Source organism: Desmodus rotundus, chromosome 6 (genome assembly GCF_022682495.2).
Source record: "Desmodus rotundus isolate HL8 chromosome 6, HLdesRot8A.1, whole genome shotgun sequence".
Classification (NCBI taxonomy): Eukaryota; Metazoa; Chordata; class Mammalia; order Chiroptera; family Phyllostomidae; genus Desmodus; species Desmodus rotundus.
The window spans coordinates 81,857,693-81,884,064 of NC_071392.1; the positions used below are offsets into that span (position 1 = coordinate 81,857,693).

The 26,372-nt window shown below is 40.5% G+C and overlaps 1 protein-coding gene across 1 annotated transcript in view; it reads right to left on the minus strand.

Moving 5' to 3' along the window:
- Positions 1-26,372, minus strand: part of DGKI (diacylglycerol kinase iota) — a 393,695-nt gene that overhangs the window by 140,253 nt on the left and 227,070 nt on the right. Inside the window, 5 exon segments of the mRNA XM_053927331.2 lie at positions 9-208; positions 11,774-11,885; positions 13,346-13,419; positions 17,297-17,359; positions 18,276-18,331. Coding sequence (XP_053783306.1) covers positions 9-208; positions 11,774-11,885; positions 13,346-13,419; positions 17,297-17,359; positions 18,276-18,331 — 505 coding nt within the window.

The following is a 26,372-nucleotide window of genomic DNA, read 5'->3' on the forward strand; positions in this document are numbered from 1 at the left end:
CAACTCACTCATTGAGTAACGGCATGGACGTCCTCCTCTTGCTCTTCTGCACCATGTTGGCCTGATTCCTCAAGGAGATCCGGATCATAGCCGGCGCCAGCCTGCAGGGCTCTCCGTCCACTTGCATGGGGATGGACTTGTAAGTCAGCAGCACGACCTCGCGACACTGGTGCAGCCTTTCCCCGTGGCCCCCGACTTGCAGGGCGGCCTGTAAAAAGAAGAGTTAAAAGGAAGCAAGGATTTAGTTCCTAAGAGCTATTCAGGAAAGCCAGAAACCCCAAGGCCACTATAAAGAAGCAAAAGACCTTTTTGACATATGGAAAGTTACCCATGAGTAAACAGGAAACCTTGGATAAATCATTAACACAAATGAAGTAAAAATTGTAAGCTTTTGATGAGCTTGATCATAATTTCTCATTGATAGCCACTTTTCACCTTTGTGTGTTGTTCAGCCTTAATTCAACCATGTGAGTTCAATACAAAAGTTGTTTTTTCGCTATCTATTCATGTTAAATAAGCAATGTAAGTAGAACAAAAAGAATATAAAAGAGTTAAAGCACAGAATTTAAAATAGCCTCTAATCTACAGTTGATCCTTCAACAACACGGACTTGAACTGTGTGAGTCCCCTTACATGCACTTTTTTTAAATGAATATATTGGAAAATTTTTTGAAAGGTTTTCTTACTACCTTTAGGCAATCGTATCAGTTACACGAGGCTACCATAAAACAATCAAATTGCTGGTTTTTTGTTATCGATGCATGAGTCATTACACAAATTTATTTTTCACTTTGCACTTCTATTTTTGATGTCTAGTGTTAGCAATACACACAACATCTACAGTGTTTTGTATCATGTAAGACAATATATTAATGTAGGGAGATGTAAACCTACTGACAGAAAATGTAAACTTACAGTTCGATAAATACATATAGTACTGTGAATGTATTTTCCTTATGATTTTATTAATATTTTCTTTTCCACAGCTTACTTTATTTTAAGAATATATTATATAATACATATAATATAGTCTGTCTAGAAAAGTACCCAGAGGTCTGTCTAGAAAGTACCCAGCCATGTACTATGAAAAATAGAGACACTTATTGAAGAAGATACAAGAAACACTGTACACAGGACAATGATGCCTCAGTCCCCTTCAAAGTAGGCACCTTGGGACCTCACACAGTTCTCCCAATCGCCATCAGTTGCCCCATCCTATTTTCCTGAATCTCACTGATGGTCTGAAATCTCTTCCTTTTCAAAGGTGATTTTAGTTTTGGGAAAAGCGAGAAGTTGCAGGATGCCAAATCTGGGCTGTAGGAGGGCTGAGTCACCTGGGTGATTTGATGTTTTGCCAAAAAACTCTGCATGAGATGTGATGCATGAGCGGGGTGCATTGTCGTGATGAACCTGCCAATCACCAGTTACCCATAGCTGCAGCCTTCTGAATCATGTGAATAGTTTCCACGGAGGAATGCTCAAGCTTAACGTAAAATGTGATGCAGATTCATTGCTCTACTTGCTCAGTCATTTTGAATGTGACAGCCACACAGTACACATGCTTACTCAATACCGTCTACCACCCCCACTGACTAGTACAGTGAAGTCGCCATTGTTCATGCACGTGCATCCCAGTCCACTCTCCCTGGCTGCCAGGTTACAATGATGTCGTGCGAACTGTTCTCATTATATCAATAATGGCTGGACTTTGTCCGGACAGACCTCATAAAACATACAAAATACGTGTTCATCGGCTGTTAATGTTATCAGTAAATCTTCCAGCCAACAGTAGACGATTCATAGTAAATTTGGGGGGAGTCAACACTGGGGAGCGGTGCCCCTAACTGCTGTGTTATTCAAGGATTCATGTAAATATATATTCTAATAAATATATAATCTGCTATATATTAAATTTATTCATATTTATATATGTAGCCCGTCTTTGGTTAATTTTCAAACTGCGGCAGGCTTTTCCTTTTTACCTAAAACCTCTTCACAAGCTACTTCTAATCTGAAATGCAAAAGAATATGAACTCAATTAAAAACCGTCTGAAAAATAAATCAGTTTTGAGGCTCAAACTCCAACACAGTAAGAGCTGAGCGCTGGTATGTATCTCCTGGTGGACACATAATTCTCTCGGGACATACAGTGAGTAGACCCGCTATGCCATGAGCTTGGGTGTACCCTTAAGTAGATCCTGCTAAACAGCTTTCTAATAAGGTTATGTTACAATGCATTTTCAGTATCAATTAATTTATAATTATGTAAACTTTAAAAAGGAGTCAAATACTAACTCTACCCCAAAATCTAAAAAAAGTACTTTAAAAGAAAGAAAACTGTACATACTATCAGCTTTTTTCAATGTGTTTCATTTCTATGAATGAGGAAGAAACAGATTCGTGAAGTCATCTTCCACTTATTTGGTTGCCAGATATTTGTTATTTGAATTATTTCTGCACTTGCACTAATTTGAACAGTAGGAACCTGATTATACATCCAAAGAGAAAAGGAATACAAAAGGACAGAATGGGGGAAAGAAAATAGAATAAAAGCTCAAAGAACTTACTGAACGCCTTCGATGTTAATGCATGTAATTACGTTCCTTACATACATTTTTTTCAATGAGTGGGAGAATAGGAAAGCAAAGGAGAGTGCAGTGAGAATTTACTAAAATTCCTCTTGGCCTATTACCTGACCTTCTGTTACTCAGCTGCAGGCTTCTCCCAGCTGCCCTTAAATCAATCACTGAAGTTCATCTATGGATCTGAGCCACTATCTCAGCTCCAGAGCTTTTCCATTATACTTCCCTCGTCTCCTGCTTCTCAGCCCAATGTTTATCTGACAAAACTTTCTCTCTCCACCCACGAAAGAAAGTCCCTTTTATTTCTTTTTATTCCAATCTAGACTAGGCGTAATGACAAATAAAGATGCAGAATGTACTAGGTAAGAACTTATTCCTCTTGAGTTTAAAAGGACTGAAATTGCCCGACACTCCCCAGCCTCCTGGAATCAGAAGGTATACACAGTACTGTGAAGCACGTCTAAGCCGTAGTCTCAGCCTCACAGCAGAACAGCAGCCAACACCACAACCGTCGGAAGTAAACAGCTGTCCAGGGCAGTCCTGTTGGCATTTCAGCGTCGATCTGAGATCACTGCACAGGCACAAAAGGAATCACGCAACTTTGCTGTTCAGGAGACACAGTTCTAGTACTAGCACAGCCACTTGAAATTATTTTTGGAACAAGTTCAAAGTAAATTTTTAAAATTTTTTTAAAAGATTTTAGTTATTTTTAGACAGAGGGGAAGGGAAGGAGAAAGAGAGGGAGAGAAACATCAATGTGTGGTTGCTTCTCGCTCGCCCCCTACTGGGGACCTGGCCCACAACCCAGGCATGTGCCCTGACTGGGAATCGAACTGGTGGCCCTTTGGTTTGCAGGCTGGCCCTCAATCCACTGAGACACACCAGCCAGGGCTAAAAGTAAATTTTTTTAATATTTATAAGAAACAGTTATTTTTCATCACTCAAATTGTCTAGGCATAACATCCCACAATTTGCTAGGATGAATCATTCACTGATAATAATACATTGCTTTATGAGTAACAGCCATTCAGTTATCTATTCAACCTACCCTGTGTTTCTCTTTTGAAACCTTCCAATATTGCCTTCCTGGGAGCAAGTGACTAGAGAGGAAAACAAAGCCAGCCCCTGAGCTCACTGCATCCTTTACCTTTTGCTCTCAGACCCTGACTTTCCTTCACCCGATAAGAATGCTCTAGATTTTCTGTCCTTCCACATTATACTCCTTCCTGACACCCCCTTCTCCATCTCCCCTCCAGGCGTATCCTCCTCACTACTTAAGTCCTCATCGTGCTTGCTGTCAGATAGAAAGGGTGGACAGTCCTGGGATGGGGGAGGAGGGAAGCAAGGGTGAGTCCTCCTCTCCTTCCTTCCTCACCACTGCTGACAGCCCCTGACTCCAGCCTCACTCCTGTAACAAAATGCCCAAGGCCGGAATCAGTGACCCAGAGAACAAGCAATTCTAAAACCTTGGTTGGTGTTGCCTTTTCATGACTAACACAGTAGTCTTATAAGACTAAGCAATAAAAACAAAATAGAAAACAAACTATTTTTTATTAAAAAATCAAATGAACAAAAGAAGATAGCTAAAGATATAATAAAGTTTAACAGGACTGAAAATAAATTATAGTAATCTCATCACACTGTGGTTTTAATGAGAAAAACCATATCATTATCTGAAAAACGCAGGGAGATAAAATAAAGTTCAGTGTCTTATAGGATAGAAAGTTGTTGGAAAGCTAGAAATATAAAGTGACTTTTTTTAAAATGATAAAAGTCATCTACCAAACACACAGAGAAAATATTATTCAGAGTAAAGAAAATTTAGAAGTATTCTTTTCAAGGGACAAAGTTAATCACCAGCAACAAAAGTGTTCACCATAATATTGGAGGTCTTGAACAATATAGAAAGTAAAGGGAATAAAATTGTACTATGGATTTTACTTAATATGGTCGCTGTGTGTTTAAAATCATAGAAGTAATTTTTATGCATTGACCCTTTAAACAGCTCTTTGCCATCATAAATCAACAAACAAGAAGTGCTGGCAAGGTTGTGGAGACAAGGGAACCCTAGTGCACCATTGCGGGGAATGCAGACTGGTGCAGCCACTGTGGAAAACAGTGTGGAATTTCCTCAAACACTAAAAATAGAACTGCCTTTTGACCCAGCACTTCCACTGCTGGCATTATGCCCTAAAAATACTGAAATATCAATTCAAAAGAACATATGCACCCTAATGTTCATAGCAGTATTATTTACAATAGCCAGGTGCTGGAAACAGCCTAAGTGTCCATCAGTAAATGAGTGGATCAAAAAACTATGGTACATTTACACAACGGCATTCTATGCAGCAGAAAGAAAGAAAGGGCTCCTACCCTTCATGACAGCATGGATGGAACTGGAGAGCATTATGCTAAGTGAAATAAGCCAGGCGGTGAAAGACAAATGCCATATGATCTCACCTACAAGTGGAACCTAATTAACAAAACAAACAAGCAAGCAAAATATAAGCAGAGACCTGGAAATAAAGAATGTACTGACAGTGAGCAGAGGGGAGGAGAAGGGGAGATAGTAGGGGAAAGAAGGGGAAGGGTCATCAAGGAACATGTAAAAAGGACCCATGGACAAAGACAACGGAAGGGGTAGGATCGAGAGTGGGAGGTGGGGGGTGGGTAGGGAAGGGGAGAGTCATGGGGGAAAAATGGGGACAACTGAAATTGAACAACAATAAAAAATAAAATAAAATAAAAACCAAAAAGCAGAAATAATTGGAAGGAAATACATCAAAATATTAACATTTAGTTATGAATCATGTGATGATGACAGATATTTTTACTTTTAGTTCTTATATTTCTGTTTATATTAGCAAAATAAGTAAACATTTAATGTTACATTTTCTTTTTTAAAAATAGGTTGCGTTATCTGGAGTGCGTACAACTTCAACCCTGGAATTTCTCCATGTAATTTTTCTCTTTGAATAACCTTTTGCTTTTCTAATTCATAAATATAAAAGAGACTACGTATTTTAATTTCAATTAACCAAAAGAAAGCTGGCTATGCATTCTTTAAAGTTTAGGAGACTGAAATCTTTGGATTTCAACTGTGTAGAAAATGAGGCTCCCAATTCTCAGTCTGAGTAACGCTTTGAACTGTCTTGAAAAGTTTTAAATTATTCTGAAATAGACTCAGCATGAAAGGACCTTCGCAGCTATAATGGCAGAAAATTGTGGCAGAAAAAAAAAATACAAATTACAATGTCTGATTATGGCCTGTGTGGAATCTAAAAAGGTAATCACATTACCAAGCACCCAATGAAGAACCATCTTAATTAGTAGGAATGCATATCAACCAGTAACATGAATTGAAGACTTCTGCTTTGAAATTTTCAATTACAAGATGAAGAGCCTAAGAGAAACAATCTTTTTTGCCGTTCCAGTAATTTTATTTTAAATCTTTCTCCAAGTGCTACTCTGAATATTTTCAATACACAAAATACACACATATGCCCTAATAACCACCTTCTTCTGTTTATATAATCATCTTATACAGATGTATGAGTTTCCAAGTAATTTATGTTTTTAGAAACATAATCAATATAATAGTTTCAAGAAATGTGGAATTAAAAGACTGAAAAGGAAATTATTTCATCTTCAATAAAAAAAGACTACTGTCCTACTCTAGGAGTCCTGAGGGGACACTTGTATAAAAATATAGAACTACATGCCAATGTTATGTAGAGAGCAGAGGGTGTTCAAGCCTCTGTTATGTAAACCATTACATCTAACTCAGCTTTCCCCAAGGAGAAACTTCTGTTAACGTGGAAGCAGTCCAGAGTCACCAGTATCAGATTCAATCACACATTGGATTCTAGCTAGTATGCGTGTATTACATTATTCATATCATGTAAAGAGAAAAAACAATTGACGTAATTTAAAGGTTCCATTTTCTCTTTACCAGCTCTCATCTACTATTATTTTTCTCCCTTTCTTACTAATAACAGGATGGGAGAGAGGGGGATTTGACAGACCACCCCCCAGGAAAACACTCTCCATCAACCAGGAGGGGTCTTCTGAGCTCTAAACATATACTTCAAATTGTCATTTTCTTTGTCTCCTTAGATGTCTCACACGGATTTTAAATTTAACTTACATGCAACAGAGTTCATTTTTTGGCAAAATTATCTCTCTTCTATATTTTCTACCTTATTTAATATATTCACTGTTTACCTAATGGCCTATACTAGGTCCCTGGGTTTATTTATATTCCTTTCTCACCCTTCACAATAAAACACTGACATGCAGGTAACTACCTTTCTAAACTACCAAGCCGATCCTGTCTCACACCATCTCCCTCCACCCACCTATTTACAGCTTAAAAACCAAAACAAAATGGGCAGAGGACCTGAACATGGGCAGAGGAACTTCTCCCAAGACATACAAATGACCAACGTATACATAAAAAGATAGCTTCACTAGCTATTAGGGAATGCAAATCTACACTATGAGGAGATACCACTTTACACCTGTTATCATCAAAACAGGTAATAATAACGAGTGTTGGAGAGGTTGTGGAGAAAAAGGAACCCTCATTCGCTGCTGGTGGGAATGCAGACTGGTACAGCCACTATGGAGACAGCCTGGCAGTTCCTCAAAAATTAAGACTCTAGTTCCCATACCCAGCAACTCCTCTTCTGGGTATCTCTCCCCCAAATTTGAAGACATTTATTTGCAAAGACATAGGCACCCCCATGTTCACTGCAGCATTATTCACAGTGACCAAGACATGGAGACACCCAGTGTCCTTCGATGGATGAGTGGATGAAGAAGACGTGGTCCCTATATACAACTGGATACTACTCAGCCCCAGAAAAGACGAGATACTGCCTTTGTGACAACGTGGTTGAACCTTGAGATTATCATGCTAAGGGAAATAAGTCGGACAGAAAAAGTCAAGAACCATATCATCTTACTCTCTTGTAGGATATAAAACGGAGAGCAACAAACAAACAAGACCAACCAAAACTCACAGAAACAAGACATCAGAGGGGAAGGGGGTGGGGAGTGTAGAGGGTACTGGGGGTCAAGTGTACGGTGATGGAAGGAGACTCGACTTCGGGTGGTGAGCATGCAATGCAATATACAGATGATGTATCATAGAATTGTATACTTGAAACATTTTTAGTAACTAAAGTCATCCCCATAAATTTAATAAAAAACTACTGTTTCTACCCTGTCTCCGTTTCTGTGCCTTCGTTCACCGTGTGGCAGTCACTCTAAACCAGTATGGGCAGTTCTCGCACGTGACGCCTCCTAGGAAGAGGCCCTTGGCACTCTCACCGGGAGAGCCCCGCCTCCTCTGTGAAGTCTGTGCCGATGTCCCCATTTTAGAATCACAACCTCACATTTGCCTTTTTCCTAGAACTTATGACATCAGACTGTGGTTGCTTGTTTACTTCGTCGTCTACCCCCAAAACACCGAGCTGCGGGCACCCTGAGAACTGTGGACTTTCCCTTTGGTTCATTTTATAACGATTTTACCTAGAAGAGTGTCATTCACAGATTCAATAATGTATTTCTGGGTCCAACAAATATTTAATGAATACTTACGGCTGATATTAAATGAGTGAAGCAGTGAGACGTTTTAAATACCAAGTATTGCCTTGAACTTCCACAATTCTGATCAGTTAGAGGCCATCAGTATTGCTCATATTTTGCATTTGCTGCATGACCTTTAGTGAGTTCCATTGTTACATAGCATCACTTCCGCTGTATTCATGAGGAGGGTGCACAGACCCACTCTTGAGGGGAGAGTGCCCCAAATTCAAGGCCATTCTAAAACCATGGGAACTGTCAGAGGATGCTAGTGAACTACCTTATTATATTGAAAATGCATCAATAAAGAAAAAGATCACTAATTCTCCTGTTCTGACACAACTGTATAAAGCAGTAACAAAAGAATAGGTGAAGAGAATATCTCCTTTATAGAAATACCCCAGTCAACACATGACGAAGGATACAATTAGAATATCACTACGTCTCAACCCCCAATGAATCCCGAATCCAGGCACTAATCATCAAAGACTATTTTTTTAAAAAAGAGAGACAACCAGACATTACCTGTCTTATTCTGGAAGAAGAAAACACTACCTACAAACTAGATTTGGAGGGAAAAATGTCTGATTCATCTAGATCCAACTATTAACTTGGAAGCAAGGAAGAGAGAACATGTTAATTAATACCTCAGGGATGTATGTTATCAGCACAATTCAGACTCAGGGAAACTTGACAAGATAGTCTGGTTTCTTCCACAAATAAATGGGGGCGGGGGGAAGAGATGGGTGGGGACTTACGAGTCATATCAACCAATCACAACCAATGAATTTTATTTGGATCCTGATTCCAACAGAGCATAAGGAAGCATGAAGCGTTTGCAAGACAATTGGGAATGTGAGCACTGCGGAGATATTCAGTGATATTCAGATGCTACTGTTTTAACTTTTTAGAGACGATGATGTGATTGTGCTCTTAAAGCAAAGCCGTATGTTTTGAAAACACATTTAAAAATCTTTACAGATAAAATGATATAATGTCTGACATCTTCTTCAAAATAATGTAAGGGAGGAGGTCATAGGCGGGGACAGTATAAGCCTGTCACGAGCTGGTACCTACCGAAGCTAAGTGATGACACAGGAGAGCTCAATGTATTATTTCATCTTGGTTCACGTTAAACTTTTCCCATAACAAACACTTAAAAAGTACACTTTACTCATTCCCCAGTGAGCCTGAAATAAAGTCAAAACCCCTAGATAAATTCTCCAAGCACCGCATGACCTGGCCCGGTTCGGCCTCTTCAGCACCGTCTGTCTATCTCTGTCCCTTTTTCATACATTTACAATGTACGAAACTAATCATAGACTTAGTGCCCACAGAGGACTACGATCTCTCCTACTTCCAAGTGTACGTAATTGCCCTTCTTCCGGAATGCCAAGTCCCATTCTTCTTCTCCTGGCAACATTCATTCATTCTGTCACGTTACTCGTTGCCAACCTCGGGAATCAGGCTCTCCGCTGTGTGCCGGAGAAGGAGGCCTTGGAGTGATGGATAGCTACCCTGCGCCTCTCCCAGCCGGCGCGCTACCATTCTGGGCCCTGTTTCTGTCCCTGCGAGGCTGACCCATTTACACCGTATCAGTGGTTCCTTTGTCCTCCAGCTTCTGTTTAGACTTATCCAGAGGGAAGCTTTGACAGAGGACCAGAGGACAAGGAGAGTGAGGTCACTATATTTCTGTCCCCAGCTTCCTCCCTGCCAGGATGGCACAGGCTGGATGCCGCTTCTACTTAGTAACCACTACTCTGATCAGCGGTCCTTGCCAAATAGTTCTCTTTCTGATACAGGTAACTGCTTATTTGCCTTTGCACCTTCAGCTCAGGAATACAAGGCCATCCATTGTTGCTTCTCATCAACCTGGTGCACAATTTGTAGAGTCCCTCAGTTAAACTCTCCTCTCATTACCCAGTTTTAGTCTGCCTTCTATTTCCTGTGCAGATGCTGATTAAACAATTGTAAGAAAAAAACCACCCAAGTCCAAAATGACTATAAAAAGAGCCAGACACAAATATGGACTGAAAAGTTAGAGAAGATGGAGAATAAAAAACGTTTGAGAGAGAGAGAGAGCATGCTCAATGGCCCTGCGGTGCAAAAGCAGCAAGGGATGTTCAAAGCTGTATTTGACTTCAGAGGCTATCTTAGGAAGAAAGCAAAGAGGGCAACGGGAAAGGCAGGAGGGTCAAAGAGAAACTCAATCTTGCAGGGCCAAGTAAAGATTTAGGTTTTGATCCTGTGCGCAGTGGGGAAGTGTCCAGGGTTCTCCCTGCCCTCCCAGACCTGGGTAAGCAGTCACCTCCTCTCAGACATTTATTCCCTGGCAGATTTCTACCACACAGTCGGCACTAGGAAGCTCTGGACACGGTACACACGCCAATCCACGTTCACTGCAGCAAAGTAAAACACACACGGCCAAGTTTGGGGCATTTTTGGTCACCTCCAAGAATTTGTCCTTGCACATGAACTTCTTGGACTTATTCCTATTTGCTCTTGGACGAATCTTCTCCTATAACTAACATAAAGATCTCTGGAAAGAAAGAGCTGTGCCTGAGCTATAATCCTTAAAATTAGATCAATCCCCGACCAATCCTTTACACTTAACTAGCATTTCATTCTAAAGGTGGCAGATTTACGGAGCAACATCACTGTCTCCGGTGAAGGATGCTGTTGCCAGAGTCACAAGAGGTAATTCTGTTAAATCGCAGCACTTTGAGGTGATTGGAATCCATGCGACGAATGAAAAAGAGGGCTGTTCTGGGTTGTTTAGAACAAGAAATACAACCTTCTTGTTTCCAGGCATAAGGTATAGCACAAACCAAGTGCTAACCAACAGTTGCAAGAAGAAGTTTTATTTTAATTGGCTTTATAAACGAACATTGCCTCACAGGGACAGAAGCAGGGCCCAGAACGCTGTGGTCTGATTCATACAAGATATAATGAAGCATAATTTTTTCTTTAGTTTTTTGTTATAATAAGCATAATTTTAATTGGCCTCCTCACTATTCAATACGTTGAACTATATGCTAAAGCCTGCTTGAAATTACACGTCCACTATATACATTTACTTTTTATGCAAGCAAACAAATGAAAATATGAGGTGCTCTCAATACTGTGAAAAGTGAATATTCATTAACGTCACAAAAAATGACGTCGTTCTATATTCAGGAATAGCGTGATAATGGAGGCACCCATCTTATGCTTAAAAAGGCGAGTTGAGGATAAATGCAAATGACCACTTTCCTGGTCACCTAAAAATATCAAACGGCAAGGTGTGGGCACCATGCCGGGATATGTGTGTGGCGTGTGCTTCTTAATTAACATGAACACTTTGCATTTTAATTCTGGTAGAAAATTAATCAGGAAAATTAACAAAGAATATTTATTTCTGAAGCTCCAATAAATGTGCATCGATTTTCTTGGTGACCTAAAGCATTAATTTTTGTTCTTGTTTTCCACAAGCACCTCTACATTGCATTAAGTTCATACATGGATAAGGCAGGAGAGAAGTTATACCGAAGTCGCGTGAAGTAGAAACACTCTCACTGCGGCTAAAATACATTTTATTTTAATACGAGAGCTGCGTCGCTCACCAAAGAGGCCATGGTGAATCCAATGACTTCAATATAACCGTCGTCATGGCGCTGAGGCTCGAAGTCGTGGTGATCCCCGGGGTTCCCCCAGGGCGTCGTGCCGGCACAGTACCTGCAGCATAAGGTTAAGAACAGAGTTAAATGGATTCGACTCCCTTCGTGATTATCACTGGAGGTTAGGTCACAGTTAGTTCAAAGGTTTATTTCGCATGAGAACAGTTTTCTGTTTCGGGTGCACACCTGCCAAAGAAAAAGGAAATAGGCTCATCCTCATCTCCAAAACATCCATCTGTGAAAACAAGCCACGATGTTACAGCAGAAGCATTCCATGGTGCCCAACGTTCTCTTAATTCGTTATTTGTCAACACGTCCCTCTCCGGCTCACGTTCGTCCGCTTTCCATGACGTGCCATGCGTTACCAGCTTCAGAATTTGGTCGTGGAGGAGGACAGAGGCATGCCGGCCAGTATTCAAAGGAGAGAGCGCTGGGGTGGGCAAGCAGTGAATCTTATATAACTAAGAAGAAGCATCCACAGTACAAGGAAAAGGTAACTGAAGAAGAGTGAAGAAGGGATTTAAAGACAGACAATGTTAGAAAGTGCAGGGAAAAATAAAGAAAATTGGAAAAGTAGAGGAATAGGAATCCAGAGGAGGTAGGAGACAGGAGCAAGATGAAAAAGAGACATGTAAAGAAAGGAGGAAGAAAATTAAAGAAAGTTTGTGTTTCCTGAGCCTCGAGGTCTTCTGCTTAAACAACTAAGACGAAAACACTTCTGGAGTAGGACTGGAAGTAAACACACTGAGCACCGCCGAAGGTAATCAGGGGACTCTAATAGGGTTTTCCTAGCCATAGATTTACATGCAATTCTCATTTTTCATTAAATGCAGTCTAAACAGAGCTTGTTTGCAGAGTCTGTGTCTGAGTTATCGGGTTTGCAAACGGCAGAGGGTCACAGGTCCATGCCTTCCGGAATCTTGGCCTGGGAGCCTGCACTCTGATTTCATGCCACTGAGAGAATGTGCTTATTCTGAGACTGAGTTAATCTTAAATACCCCTTTCTCTGGAGGGATATAATAACACCAAGAGAGCTGACATCCTAGCTAGGAAACCCTGCTCCAATTGATCCTATTTTTTTCAAAGCAATCATCTGGCAATGATTTTGAATGAATTCCACACTAAAATCAGGCTGCGTGGTTTCCTAAAAGCTTTCAGGAAACTAAGAACAGGAATTTACTCAAGTCTATCATTTTTGGGGGGTGGGGGATCAGTAATTTGAGAATTAAAATGTTCTGCTCCAGAGGGGTACATGGGGTACTTAAGGATGAATAAGTATAGACCATGCATGCTGTATCATGTAAAAAAAAATCCAAATAACAAAAAACACCTGTCACAGAGAATATTAAACAAACCAAGCAGGAGAACAAAATTCTCAGACCTGGGAAATTCCTACTAAGCCATTGATATAAAGGATGTTCCTGGTTTGTACCTGGAAGTTTTCTATAATGAAAACAGACAACCTCAAGTCAAACAGAGTTCACATCAAACCAAGGAAACAGGACGAGCAGAGCTTACCTGGGGATATTTAAAAATACTATACACTGGAACTTCAGTTCCTGAATCTTTGGGGTGAGATCCGTTCCATCACACTGAAGCAGTCAAAGCAGGAAAAAAACAAAGATTTTGAAGTGAGCGCAAGTCTAAAATATTGATTGGAGATAATGGGTTGACAATACTATGTACCAAGATCTTCCCCTTGCCCCATCTCTGCTTCAGTTAATGCCCGTTACTATCACGATTGAAAATTTATTCTGGTTATAGCTTTACCAGACCCAGGAAGTACCGTCATTCTTCACCTTAGATTATTACTAGATATTTAGGCTTGTAGTACTAACATTAAATGATTTAGAAATGCTTAAAATGCTAAAAAGAACGATGCTTCAAGTTGGGACAGCGAGTCCTACCACAGCTCTCTGATTCAAACAGTCATGAGTATAATGATTTACTTTGTTTGGTTTTTGAGACTAATTTTTTTAATCTTGAAAATGTTAAACATGTTGAAAACTGTTTAGAGGAATACATACTGCAAGCTTTTCAAAATCTATTATAAATTAGCATTATCTCTATTAGTAATTTGCTCTTATAAAGTTAACCTCTTACAGACTTTGACCGGTCTTCTGAGATCACCTGCTTTCCCGGACTCCAAACTTGACCCTGGGTCTCAAGGGCCACGGGCCGGCTTAGCCTCAAACCTTTCTGTGTGGCTTCCCTTGTCTCTAGTGCTTTCCTCAAGATTATCCTCTGACTAATCAAAGAAAAAGCTTCCCTTTCCCCTTCTCATTTATCACCAGTAACAAAAATCAAAAGAGGAAAACTCCAGTCAAGATTATAGACGTCTCAGTATCAAAGGTATAAAGCCTGCTTTTATATTTGCTCCCTTCACGCCCTCATCACAGAATTTCCCCCATTATCTTCTCCTGCAGAGACGGCAGTGAACCACGTCAAGCTCTGTGCAAATTTTTGAAGATCTCTTCAGGAGGAGTTCCGATCGAAGAACAATGACTCTGCCAGCAGTCAAGGGGGTCTCCTTTTCCTGCCGGTCTTGTAGGCTGAATTTTCACGAGCATTCACAAAACGTGTTTCTGGGAAATCTTATAGTCCTACATAAAGTATTTTAAAGTGTTATTTAGACAGGAAACATACTGTAGACGTTGACTGAGGTATTTTTACAATATTCTTGGATACTAAGCGAACGTGAAGTCTCCCGATTTACTTAAAGACTGCAAATGAGTTGATGGATGACTACGCCAATGCAGGAAAAATGTAGGCATCTTAACTATCAACACTGAGTGTTGTGAGTAGCTAAAACTTAAAAAAAAAAAGAATGTGATATATTCATAGCATGCAAAGTAGTATTGCTGCTTTCCAGAAAAAAAAAACCCTGTAATTAACATTATCATATTTAAAACAAATAATTTTTTTAAATTTTCAACTTTTTTCCCCTGGGAAACATATCAGTGATTCTGGGAAGTCATCAGCTTCTTTGAGGGTTGGACGGCTCACAATGCACTGTGTTTTACACAGTTTTGTTACATTTGATTGCATTTAAACTTTACAACTCTTTAGAGCTGCGGTTTTCAACTTTTTCCTTACTTCACATAAAAGGAAAAGTGCCACATACAAAACATGTTGCTGTGCAGAAGTTCACATACTTGAGCCAACACAGTAAGAAGAAAACACAGAAGAAGGGCAAATAATGCTGTATGAAGGTTTGCGTTATTGTCCTCTTTTCTTCAGGTGTAGTATTCAAACCCACATTTTACATCTTCGGAAGAGATCATTATCTATGACCTCAGAAACACTGACTTCTGCCTTGGCAAAGTGAGATGCTCTGGTGTGATACATACGTCTCATTGCTCTAGCTAACGTTCCATCCTTCCTATCTGACACTCAAGAAAACATACGGTGATGTTATTGTAGAAATATCCTTGTGTCCCTCTGTGCCACAGCACCGTGGTCAGTAATTGTCGCTTCAAAAACACGTCTTGCTATGCCTGTTTTAAATGAAGAAAGTAAACTTTTCTGGAAGGTTCAATGATTCCCCCAAAGTCATATACCTCCTGCAGGTAGACCTACGACTGAATCCCCAATGTCCAGACTTACTTTCTGATGGCTCTTCTCCTTGTGAGAAAGGATACGATCACATAAAGCAATCCACCTGAAATATTACACGTGCTGACTGATGTGAAATCTTTTTTAGTTATTTGGCTGCCATGCTGGCCTCTCTGCGTCTTTTGATCCAAGCTAAACAGCCATTTTGTTTATGTTCATAAACAAAACATTTATCATCAAGAGGACTGCCAGAGGGGGGAGAAGCACTCTGCGGGTTGGGAAGTACACAGAGTTAAATTTCAATGCTGCTGACTTGAACAGGGGCCGTCATTCAATATGGCCACCACCCACCACTCGGTGGCTCTCTGGGCAGGTGCTGCTGCTCTTCCTCTACACGTGAGAAATCATGGAAAGAACAGAAAAGTTCATTTTGGCTGGCTTGTAGGCAGCTGAAGAAACAGGGGAAGCTTGGGGTCAAGTTGCTACTACTAAATTTAACACCATAATCTGATCAAAACAAAGATGCTCAGAGGTCAAGGGGCCATGTGTCTTTCTTGTAGCTTTCAGGCAATATTTTTGTTTTCAAGAGTCACTACCACTCAGAGACACTTGGTTTCCGTTGCCATTGCATGAGAAGGGACACATCTGACAGTAGTGCCGAGGGCGGTAGCACTATTGCGAAAGGCCTCTGTCTCTGGTCTCCACGGACTGCAGAGATTCATGACTCATGTATGTTTTACTGGCGATTACAAAAGTTACCAATCTGCACCCTCTCACGCTTCTGTGCATCCCTCTGCATGTCCATTAGCTCAGCTCCTACTGTTTCCTGTATTCTCATGGAAATCTTTTATTCTATCTCTTCTTGTCACATAATCTATTTTTGTTATCCTCACCTGAGGACATTTTTTTCATTGTTTTTTTGTGGGGAGGGGGTGGAGAAGGGAGAGAGAGAGAGAAAGAAAGAGATGTGAGAGAGAAACATGGATTTCTTGCCTTCCATACGTGCCCTGACCAGGAATTGAACCCACAACCTTTTGGTGTATGGGAGATGCTTCAACCAACTGGGCCACGCCAGCCAGGGCCATATTCTATGCTTCATCTATGCTCGGATGAATTCAAGCATTGTTGCATTTCCATACCTTCCTCCCCATCTATTATTTTTCTTTTTTTCCTTCACTTATACAAGTATGTACAAAGTCACGTTCATGCCTTCTTTTAAGTTGATTACTACAAGAGAATATTTTCTGTCTTTCTTAACAACTATGCTATTTTAAAATATATCTCCTAGAGAGAAGATAACTTCCCCTCTCCCTTGCCTCCAAGCAGTGTGTGTCCAAAACTTGGGACAGCAACCCAGGGAGAAACAGCACCAAAAAAAAAAATCCATTCAGTGATGAAGAACCATGACAAGGTCAGACAGTGAGTCACCCAAAATAATACAATCAAGGCACCACTCTAAAAAGGAAGCACCTCCGACAAGCCGGAATAAAGACATTTATTTGGCGAGCATCTCTTTCTACTTCAAGACCCAGCTCAGCATTATTTCTTCATTGGAGGTTTCTCTCGACCCCACCGTGGTCAGATTGCAGCTCCCCTTTGCGCCATCACCGTGTGTATTATACACATACGGCAATGATGGCGTTTATGATATTGTTCTCTAGGCAGAACTGTGAGGTTATTCAGGAGTGAAACGAGTCGTCGCATTTACCTTCTTCCCCAGCAATTAAGACAGTGTCCCTCACATGGTTAAATGCTCATGAATCAATGTCGGTTGAATGATTGATACTAAACGGTCTCTGAAGTTCGACGCAGGCCACTGATTAATCTAAGTCTGCAGACTGGTATTTGGGGTTCAATTTTTGTGGCACACATACTGATATTCAAATGAAATGAGTCAGCACATTCAATACTTACAACAACTTTAACATGTTTGGATAAGTCTCTAGAGCTTCTCTGTAGGAAATCAGAAAAAGCTGCCTAAACCACAAGGAAATAAAGGGAAAAAATCTTGATTACATGGTTAATGCCAAATCCTTGCTTTGTATTATACAGTTCCTAGTGATGCTAAATTATACAAAAATATAACATGCTGAATCCAAACTGGAGGGGTACAGTGGCTGTCAAGTTGAAATTGTTTTGCTTTCAAACTATAACCTATAATAATAAAATGTAAGATCACAGGAGAGTAAAAGAGTGGACATTTCCAAGGGTCAGCTTGAAAATCTATTCTGACTACCTTTCCTGACCTTCCTACTGCTACATTAGGTACTGCCCCTGAGAATGTCTTGCTCCCCCCTGCTTTCCTTCCATTCCCTCTATCCAGTGGTATAAACTGAAACCACAGTTATTTTTATATCAATATTTTGGAGGCATTTTTCTTTCTGGACATTCACCCTCTGGGATGTGCTTCAGCAGGAGGAGGAAAAAAAGATGCGGCCCTCTTTAATCTCATACATGCTTCCGTGAAAGACTTCCCATGCTCTGCCAATTTCTCATCCAAGCGCTGGTGCACACGCTCCCCTGTGAAAAGTGCACTCTCACCCAAGACTTTCCATGCGCTTTCCAGTCCTCCTGATTTCCCCGTTCCCCAGGCTGGCTTTGACACTTGTTTTTCCCATCACTTGTTGGGTATCATCCCCTTGGTACAACAGGGAGCCTCAGGGCTCTGAAGTTCAAAGATGAGGGACACCAGCTCTTTCTGCCAACTAACTCAAGACATACATCCTTCCTTTTCTTCTTAAACCAAGATGTTACACATTAACCATACACAGACCTACATGTAAACATCTGAGATGCCTATGAAATTATTTTTAGTGAAATTAGCATCGATAGTAATAAGAGTGAATTAGCATTAGATACTATGCAATAATTATAAAGTAAAATATATACTTACCCCTGCATAGAACATTTTATTTCGAAAACGACTGTTGAATTTCTCTGGATTTGCTTCTGTGGGAGGGAAAGGGTAGTTCCGTTATGGAGACCTCAGTAAAGGTAGTGACTTGGACCAGCATCCCTACTTCCTCCCCCCACGCAGATCCAACAGACCCAGCAGTTTCATTTTCATCTTCCCCTTAGCTACAGGCAATGGTCATCAGTGCCCAGTGCTACGACATGTAGTCACAAACAGCAGCATCAGCATCAACTGGGAGAATGTTAAAAATGCAACTGATCAGGATCAACCCCAGATACATGAATCAGAATGTTTGGGGTGAGGGGTCCAGGAACCTGTGGTTTAGCAAGCTCTCCGGGTGATTCCCATGCACAGTCAAGGTTGAAACACTCTGAACTCTATTCAGAATAGAGGGTTGGCAGGGAGGCAGGGTGGAGGTGGTAGGGGGAAGGGGGAGAAGGTGGAGCGGTGCTTGTCTGCTTTGACCTCCGCAGGTCATAGCTTCCCTAAACTATGTATGCAGCTTCGAAATGTAATTACATATGGGAAATTTGGATAAAATTTAATGGAGAATTTGCTTTCACATTTTGCAAAAACTCCTAACTACCATCCACACTATTCTTTGTGATAGGCCCTGAAAAATAACTTGACTTAGTGGAGACAGAGAAATATAAAATACATATATGCAGGTCACCCGCTGAGTGGGCACCAGCCATCTGACAGCAAAGTCTCTGGCTGAAAAACAGCTTAATTTTGAGTTTCCTCCTAAATGTTATACATGTTGAGGGCCACAAAAAGCGTAAACGAGAATCTGCGGGAGGGAATTTTCATATAAATTCACAGGACTTATAAACTATTTAAATGAAATATTATTTCCTTACATTCTTTCTAATAAAATTCCAAGACATTCCAAAGGCACCCACTGCTCGTGTTCTTGCCTTCTGCTATTTTATTCGGTATGCTTACTAATCCCTTTCTTTAAGAGTGGGGTCTTTCTCAAAGTCCCTCTCCTTAGCCTGGCTGACTAGCTGAAACTCCAAGGCCTAACCCTGTTTTTGGATGGCAAATCCCAAAAGCTGTTGTCCAGCTGAAGAAACGTAGCAAAGCGTTCACTAAGACTGGGGTGAATAAAAGCTACAAAATCTAAGGAGATGATTCTGGACAATTATTATGAGATGATTTTCACAATTATGACAATGTACTATTAGCGTAAGATGTAGAAACTGGGTTGAGGTTTGCAAACCAAAGAAGATAGTATTTTTATAGATTGGTTTTTGACAGTTACTTCCATCCAATCAAAGTTCCCATATTTCAAACCTCTCCTTCATCATTCACTCTCTTCTACCAAACTAAGTACTATCACCCTAGAAACCAAGTAACACTAACCGCAAAAGTTAACTTATAGGATCTAGTAAACAAAAAGAGGATAAAAGTGATACTACGCACTCTAGCTCCTTGACCCCCACTGTTGGTCTTACAGTTGCCCACTTGTATGGTCTGGACCTTCTTCAGGATGAATCTGGCTGCCAAATGGCATGTTGTTTTTAACCTTTTTTGGATCCAGATTTGGTTGGGTACCATTTTCAGTTGTATTAACTCTCGCTTTATGGAATCAGAGGCAAAATGAGCATTTTTGTTGCTGTGTAATTTATCATAGGTACATAGGCCCCAATTTTAAACATAATCAGATCCAGCTATTGAGTAAGTTTTAATGAGAAATGGAAAATGACACCCACATTTCTGGCCCAGAACTTTTTCAGGGCACTGATGTCCAAAGCTATTAAATGAATCATATACCAGCTATTAACATTTACTTTTTTTTATAATGTATGGTTTGGAAAATACCCACTTCTTCATGAGGTTTTCCTATGAGCCTTGAAGAACTGAAAAGCATTTTTTCTTTAAAGAAATATTTTTTTTTCTCTCAAGAGATGGAAAATGTTCTGTAAGACCCAAAAAGACTAGAATTAAGAAAGACATTGAGTGTATGGTGCTTTCACTTACACAGTTGACAGATGAAAACAGACATCTCAGATGTAATTTAACTGGATAAAAGTTGATTAAATAAGTAATTCTACAAAACAGTCATATAACAAGACACTAGCATGCATGGAGGTATCAGAAAGATGTAAAATAAAGAGGAGAGGTAGAAGAGTTGGCCTTGAGGTTAGGAAAAGGTGTGAGGTAAATTCTATTATTCTCTCTGCTCCACCCTACACATTATACTATTGACTCCCAGAGTGAGCCTGCCAGGGCGATTTGACTCTTCCCATTTTTATGTCCACCTCATTCTGAACACATATCAGACTTAGAACAAGGCTGGCTGGAGCTGAGGGAGATGTTTGCTAGTATGCGAGCTGGGCCATTCCCTGCAGAAGCCAGGCGATCAGAAAGCAGGGAGAAGCCCACTAACAGCAGCATCCACTGTCTGGGTAATAGAAGGAAAGGGTTGAGTGGATGAATATGTCTACATGTACGTATAAGTATTGATATGACTTTGAGGAGAACCAAGGAACGCGGACTCCCAACTCTATCAGGAAAAGGACCGTATGGAAAGGGGAAAGGGCCGGCAAGAAAGCGCAAGAGCTTCAGCTCCTTAAGGAAGTTGCGTCTGTTCATTGGTATGAAGTAAACCATGAAAGGCCACTCTCAAGAAAGGCCAATAACCCTCAGAGTACCCCAAGACCCCAATAGTGGAAGTGGCCGTGGCTTGTGGCTGCAGTTCCTAGATTCCTCAGCCTCCTCTTCCACAAGAGGGCGTGAGACAGCGAGACCCAAACACACACTGTGTACGTCCATGCCATTAACCTAGTTACAGGCTGGCTGTATAGCAATGTTAACCATATTAATTTTCCATCCCAGCAAACTTGGCAGCTTAATATATTGATTGATTTTCTTACACTTCTCTAAGCCAAAAGTCTGGGCTGGTCTCTTCAGGGCCCTCTGCTTGGGGTCTTACCAGGCCCAAATCAAGTTATCAGCCTATGGAGCTTTTACTGAGCAGCTCCAGGGCGGATTCACTTAGAAGCCCATTCAGGCTATTGGCAAAATCCATGTCCTTGCTATTGCAGGAATGAAGTTCTTGCCATGTACTGGCTGCTGGCTAGAGTCTATTCTCAACTTCCAGAGGCCTCTTGCATTTTCTGGCTCATGAATGACCCCTCCATTGTCAAAGCAAGCAATGGCACACCAAGTCCCCTCACACTCTGAATCTATCCGCCTTCCCCTTCTGCCACAGAGCTCAGACTTCCTGTTCCACCTTCCACCTTTGCTTTTAAGGGCTCATGTTATTACACTGGGCCCACTCAGATAATCCAGAATTATCTTTCTGTCTGAAGGTCAGCTAATGATTAACCTTAATAACATCAACAAAGTCTTTTTTGCCGTGTAAAATAACACAACCAATGACCGTGACCCAAATGGCAACAGTTGTGGAGGTCAAAATTCTGCCTACCCTCATGTGCCCCCTGCCCCCCTGATTCACATCCTTCCCGCATGAAAAATACGTTCTCTCTCTTCCAGGCCCCCAAAGGCTTCATCCCATTATGTCATCAATTCAAAATGCAAAAATCTCATCTAAATCTCATTAGCTCAAACTTCCCAAACCTCATCATCTAAATCATCCAAATGATTTGGCTCTGGATGTAATTCATTTATAATGATGATGAGGCTCTGGGTATCGTCCATCCCATTGATTTCACATATTAACCCCATCCTTATGCACAACACAAAAATACGTGTGTCATCAGAATGGGATCCTAAACCTTGCTTTGTCTGTAATTGGTCCTGCATATTAGGGAGTTATGCATAAATATAGGTTCAATACTATATTTATAAAAATCAATAAGCAATTTGAACCCTAAATAACTCACATCCAATCTTAAGACTTCAGTTATGTATATACAAATGCCTATGCTAACATTGCCATCTTCCATTTAAATTGTCTGTTTCTTTTTTTAAATCTCTTGACATCGTTGCCCATTCAGGACAGATACATTTTTACCAACATTATCTTTATTTTTCTAGTGCCACCAAAAAAATCTTTCATTATGTAGTAACTGGCCAGCTACCCCGTCTTCATCACATGCTCATCATCCCTCCGTCCTTTCCCGTCTGAAATAGCCTCCTTCCCTGTCTACTCCTTGCCTCCATCACACTCCTCCTCTATCTCCCCTTATCTCCCCTTTCTGGAAAATTTCCTCTGACACCTTTCCCCCGACAGCAGTCCCGCCAACCTCCTACGTATTTACTGCCTGTACAACTCATCTTGCCCTTCCCACATATGCCTTTCTAGAGCTATTTACCTTTACACATGGGGCCTATCCCCGAATTAAAATTCCGTCCCCGTAACAGACACTTATTGAGACAGTCACGGGACTCGGCACAGGGACCACTATGCTGGGCACCTGAAACTACCACAAAATAATATTGAATGCAAATTGTAATTGAAAAAAACCTAAAAGAAATGGGTTAAATTATTTTAGAATAGACTAAGTAATACTGGTTTATGTGTTATAGAGAATACATGTGTACATGTAGTCAATTCGCAATTATTTGTTCTAATGGAAGTAAACCGTAATTCATACAAATGAAGCAAAGATAATGAAGTTTATTATATTCAAAAATAAACTGTATTCTTTCATAGCTGAAAATAAATAAATAGGCCAAGCAAACAAATAAACAGACAGGACATGGTTGTCTGCCCTCGTGGAGTTTACAGTGGTGGGAGTCAGGTGTGAAAACGAAAAGGAAAATATCACCCTTAAATGCTATAAAAAGACATGTGCACGAGAGGAAAGGCGTATTACACATAAAGGGAATGATGGGAAAAGTGCTCCAGAGGCGGGTACACTTGAATCTTGAGGGATGAGTAGGTACCACGCAGAGGTTCGGGATGGAAAAGAGGGTTACAGACAGAGAATCTCAGATAGTGAGAGCTTCTCAAGGGCAAACTGTGCCTGCGCCTTCGTGTCTGGACAAGAGCCTGCAAGCGAGGCCTTCGCAGCGATGGCAACAATGAAATCGGGCGAGCCACCGCAAACACCGCATTTTTAAAGCAATCTGCCAGTCCTCTACCCGAATCATGAAACATTCATAATCCTTTGAAACGTGCAGGTCTGCATGTCTCTGTCTATTCAGTGAAAACAGTAAATCCCAAATCAAATTTAAATACTGCCTCCTCGCGAGTCACACATAATTGTCTGTCCTTGACCTTGTAGCAGAAGGTTCAACGCCTCTGAATAATAATTGCAGTGAGGCAGAAAAATTTAAACCTCCAATCTCAGACTAAAAGTTTGATGTGTTTAACATCTTTCATGTCCAAAAAAAAAAAGTGACAATCTGCTTCACGTAGCTGGCAGAGTGAGGCTTAACTTTGCTACCTGATAACCATAATTATTGTCAACATCACTATAGATCAATAGGTTGAAATGTTTTCGATGTATGTCCCCAAGCACTGTCATAATGCCATAATGATTAAAGTATTGGCCAAGACTCCAACTGACAATGAAGTGACCAATCCCAGGACATCTCCAAGTTCTGTTCGAACGATTGCACTTTTTGATGCCCAACCAGCAACAAGTCAACCATGCGTGGTGCGGCCGCTTTGAGAAGAACAAGAAAGCATCTCTTTTCCAATCAAATAAAGGGTCCCGTCTTTCTGATCCAATACATAAACCCAAATGATTCAAATGTTTGCACTCTTTATGCAAAGTCAACCAAAATGTTAAGACTATATTATCTCCTTGTTTGATTTTCTACCGGTCATTCTAAAAGCATGGATTTATATAGTATTGCCAGCAATAAACTGTCTCAAAATAAATGTCACTTTATTTGCCCCTTCTAAAGGAATATAACACATGGAGCAATGCTAAAATCTGCATTCGTCCCGTATCAATTTAATGGGTATTTTCCATCGATGTCAAAAACTGTTTCTACATTTAAACTTTTTAAAATTCTGCCTCAGTGAAACTTGTATCTATGTCCAATTTCACGTAGACTGGTTGGTATGATTCCCAATTTAAAGCACTATTTTTTTTTGACTGATTCCCAGTAAGTTGTTTATTCAAGCATTTTTACAATAGCTCTCATGAGGCTTTGAGTTAAACTCCAAGTATTTTATACAAACAATACAAGCTCTATCATGAAGTCTCACACTGTGAGTGGCTGTGTTTGAGAACAGTTTGAAGTCGCAGCTATGAGTTTTTGGCTGGGGAACAGCCACTCACTACCAACAAAAACAAGTGAATTCACCCCGTATTGAAAATGTGGCCTTGCTGTTTTTCTTTTCCTTCTGCAGCTGAGCTTGAGATTTCTTGACTATCCGGGTAAGAATATGGAAAAAATCTAAATCCACAAAAAACAGTTTTGAAAAAGGAATATTAGCTTGAGAAATGATGCTTTTATAATAAATACTGATTTTATGTAATGCAAAAAGAATAGATTAATAGATACTAAGAAGTTCGCACCCCTGGTCTAGGCATACCAGTCAAACCTGGTTGCAGTAGTTTGTGGGTATTTATTTTGCACCATCTGTGTACCATCTTCACGAATATTGTAGCTTTTTACTCTCAGGTGACATGAATTCTCCCTTACCAGCTCATCACTGGCTAGTTTTCCTGAAGGGGTCTGGCTTGCCTGCAAGGCAAAAGTTTGCAAATCCACTTCACACTGCAGGAAAGCACTTACACTAAGCCTCGGCAATGAACTATTCAAAATTAATGTGCGGCATCTTTTAATTAATTGTTTTATAATCATACACATTGAAAACCACGTATACATACATATACACCACAACCAGCCTAGTCCTCTCTAAAACGAAATAGTCCCATAACTTAAAAGAAAAAAAAAATCACTTTCCCATGAGAATTCCCTTCTACTCCTGGTCCTTCCACCTTGAGGCCCTTCTCTGCTCCCCTCTCACTCTGAAGTACAGAAATGTCCCCACAGTACAAGGAAATGTATCGGGAAAACTTTCAGATTAATTAGACCAAATATTAAGTTCCCTCGAATGAGCTCATTGTTGGCCACTTACTCATTTAGGCCTCTTCTCATGCCAGAGTGTCTATTTTGGGAGGCTCATGCATTAGTGAATTATATTACTTTAGAAGTTAAGAAATTAAGAATTTCACTAGGAAGCCCAGATTGAGGCCCTCCTGATGAAAATGAGGGAGGAAATGGGGTAAGAAATGGAGAACGGAACCTCCAATTACTTCTCCAAATTAACTCTCCTCAAATATAGGATGGACAGCAGGTTACAAATGTTGGCCCCAACTGGAGAACCCTCTCACTACCTAACATCCAAGAATTATCTATCGCAGGGAGACGGGGAGGGTGGTGGTGTTTCTGATTAGGGTATTTGATATTTGTGGTTCTGTTATCAACCAACCTTTCTATCCGTGATCTTCTGGCTAATCAGAGAGAGAGCTCACACTACGGCCTTCTCTTGAACAGTATTGGTTTCAACTGGCACAGCATCTGACGCTTGAACTCTCGTGACTCCAGGAAGGAAAAGTCTACCAAAATTGCTGAATTCAGGAAGAAAATGATAGGTTCGGACTTCGCTTACAGTTTACATTCTAACAGCCTGAATTCTACAGCTCCGCTCTTGACCTTTAGTGCATGAGAGCGTTACCAGAATTTTCTCTGCGTGATTACTAGAATCTGAACATTTAAATGCTAGCTTTTACTTCCCTGTTGTTCAAATTCTATTAGTTAAAACCGCTCACATTCTTGTAAACAGACAGAGGAAAATAAGTAAAGGAATCCACTGTTTGTGACTTTCATCTCACATATTCTTACTACTACACTGCCTAGCAGTATTTTGGTTACATACGAACACACTCACAAAGGACTAAGACAGACATACTTACAGACACAGGCACAGACAGAGATGTATATTGTAGTGACATTAACAAGAAAAAAGCGTAAGAGAGAAAAAGAGAGATTAAGAGAGATCGACGTTACAGAGCATGAGGCAAAACCCTCAACTTTCTCAGTTCTGAATGACTTAACAAAGTTTTGATGAAATACTTATCCTCAGCATTATCCATCATTACTTATTTCTCTTTCAAAAATTGTTTTGCTCCCCCATTCCTG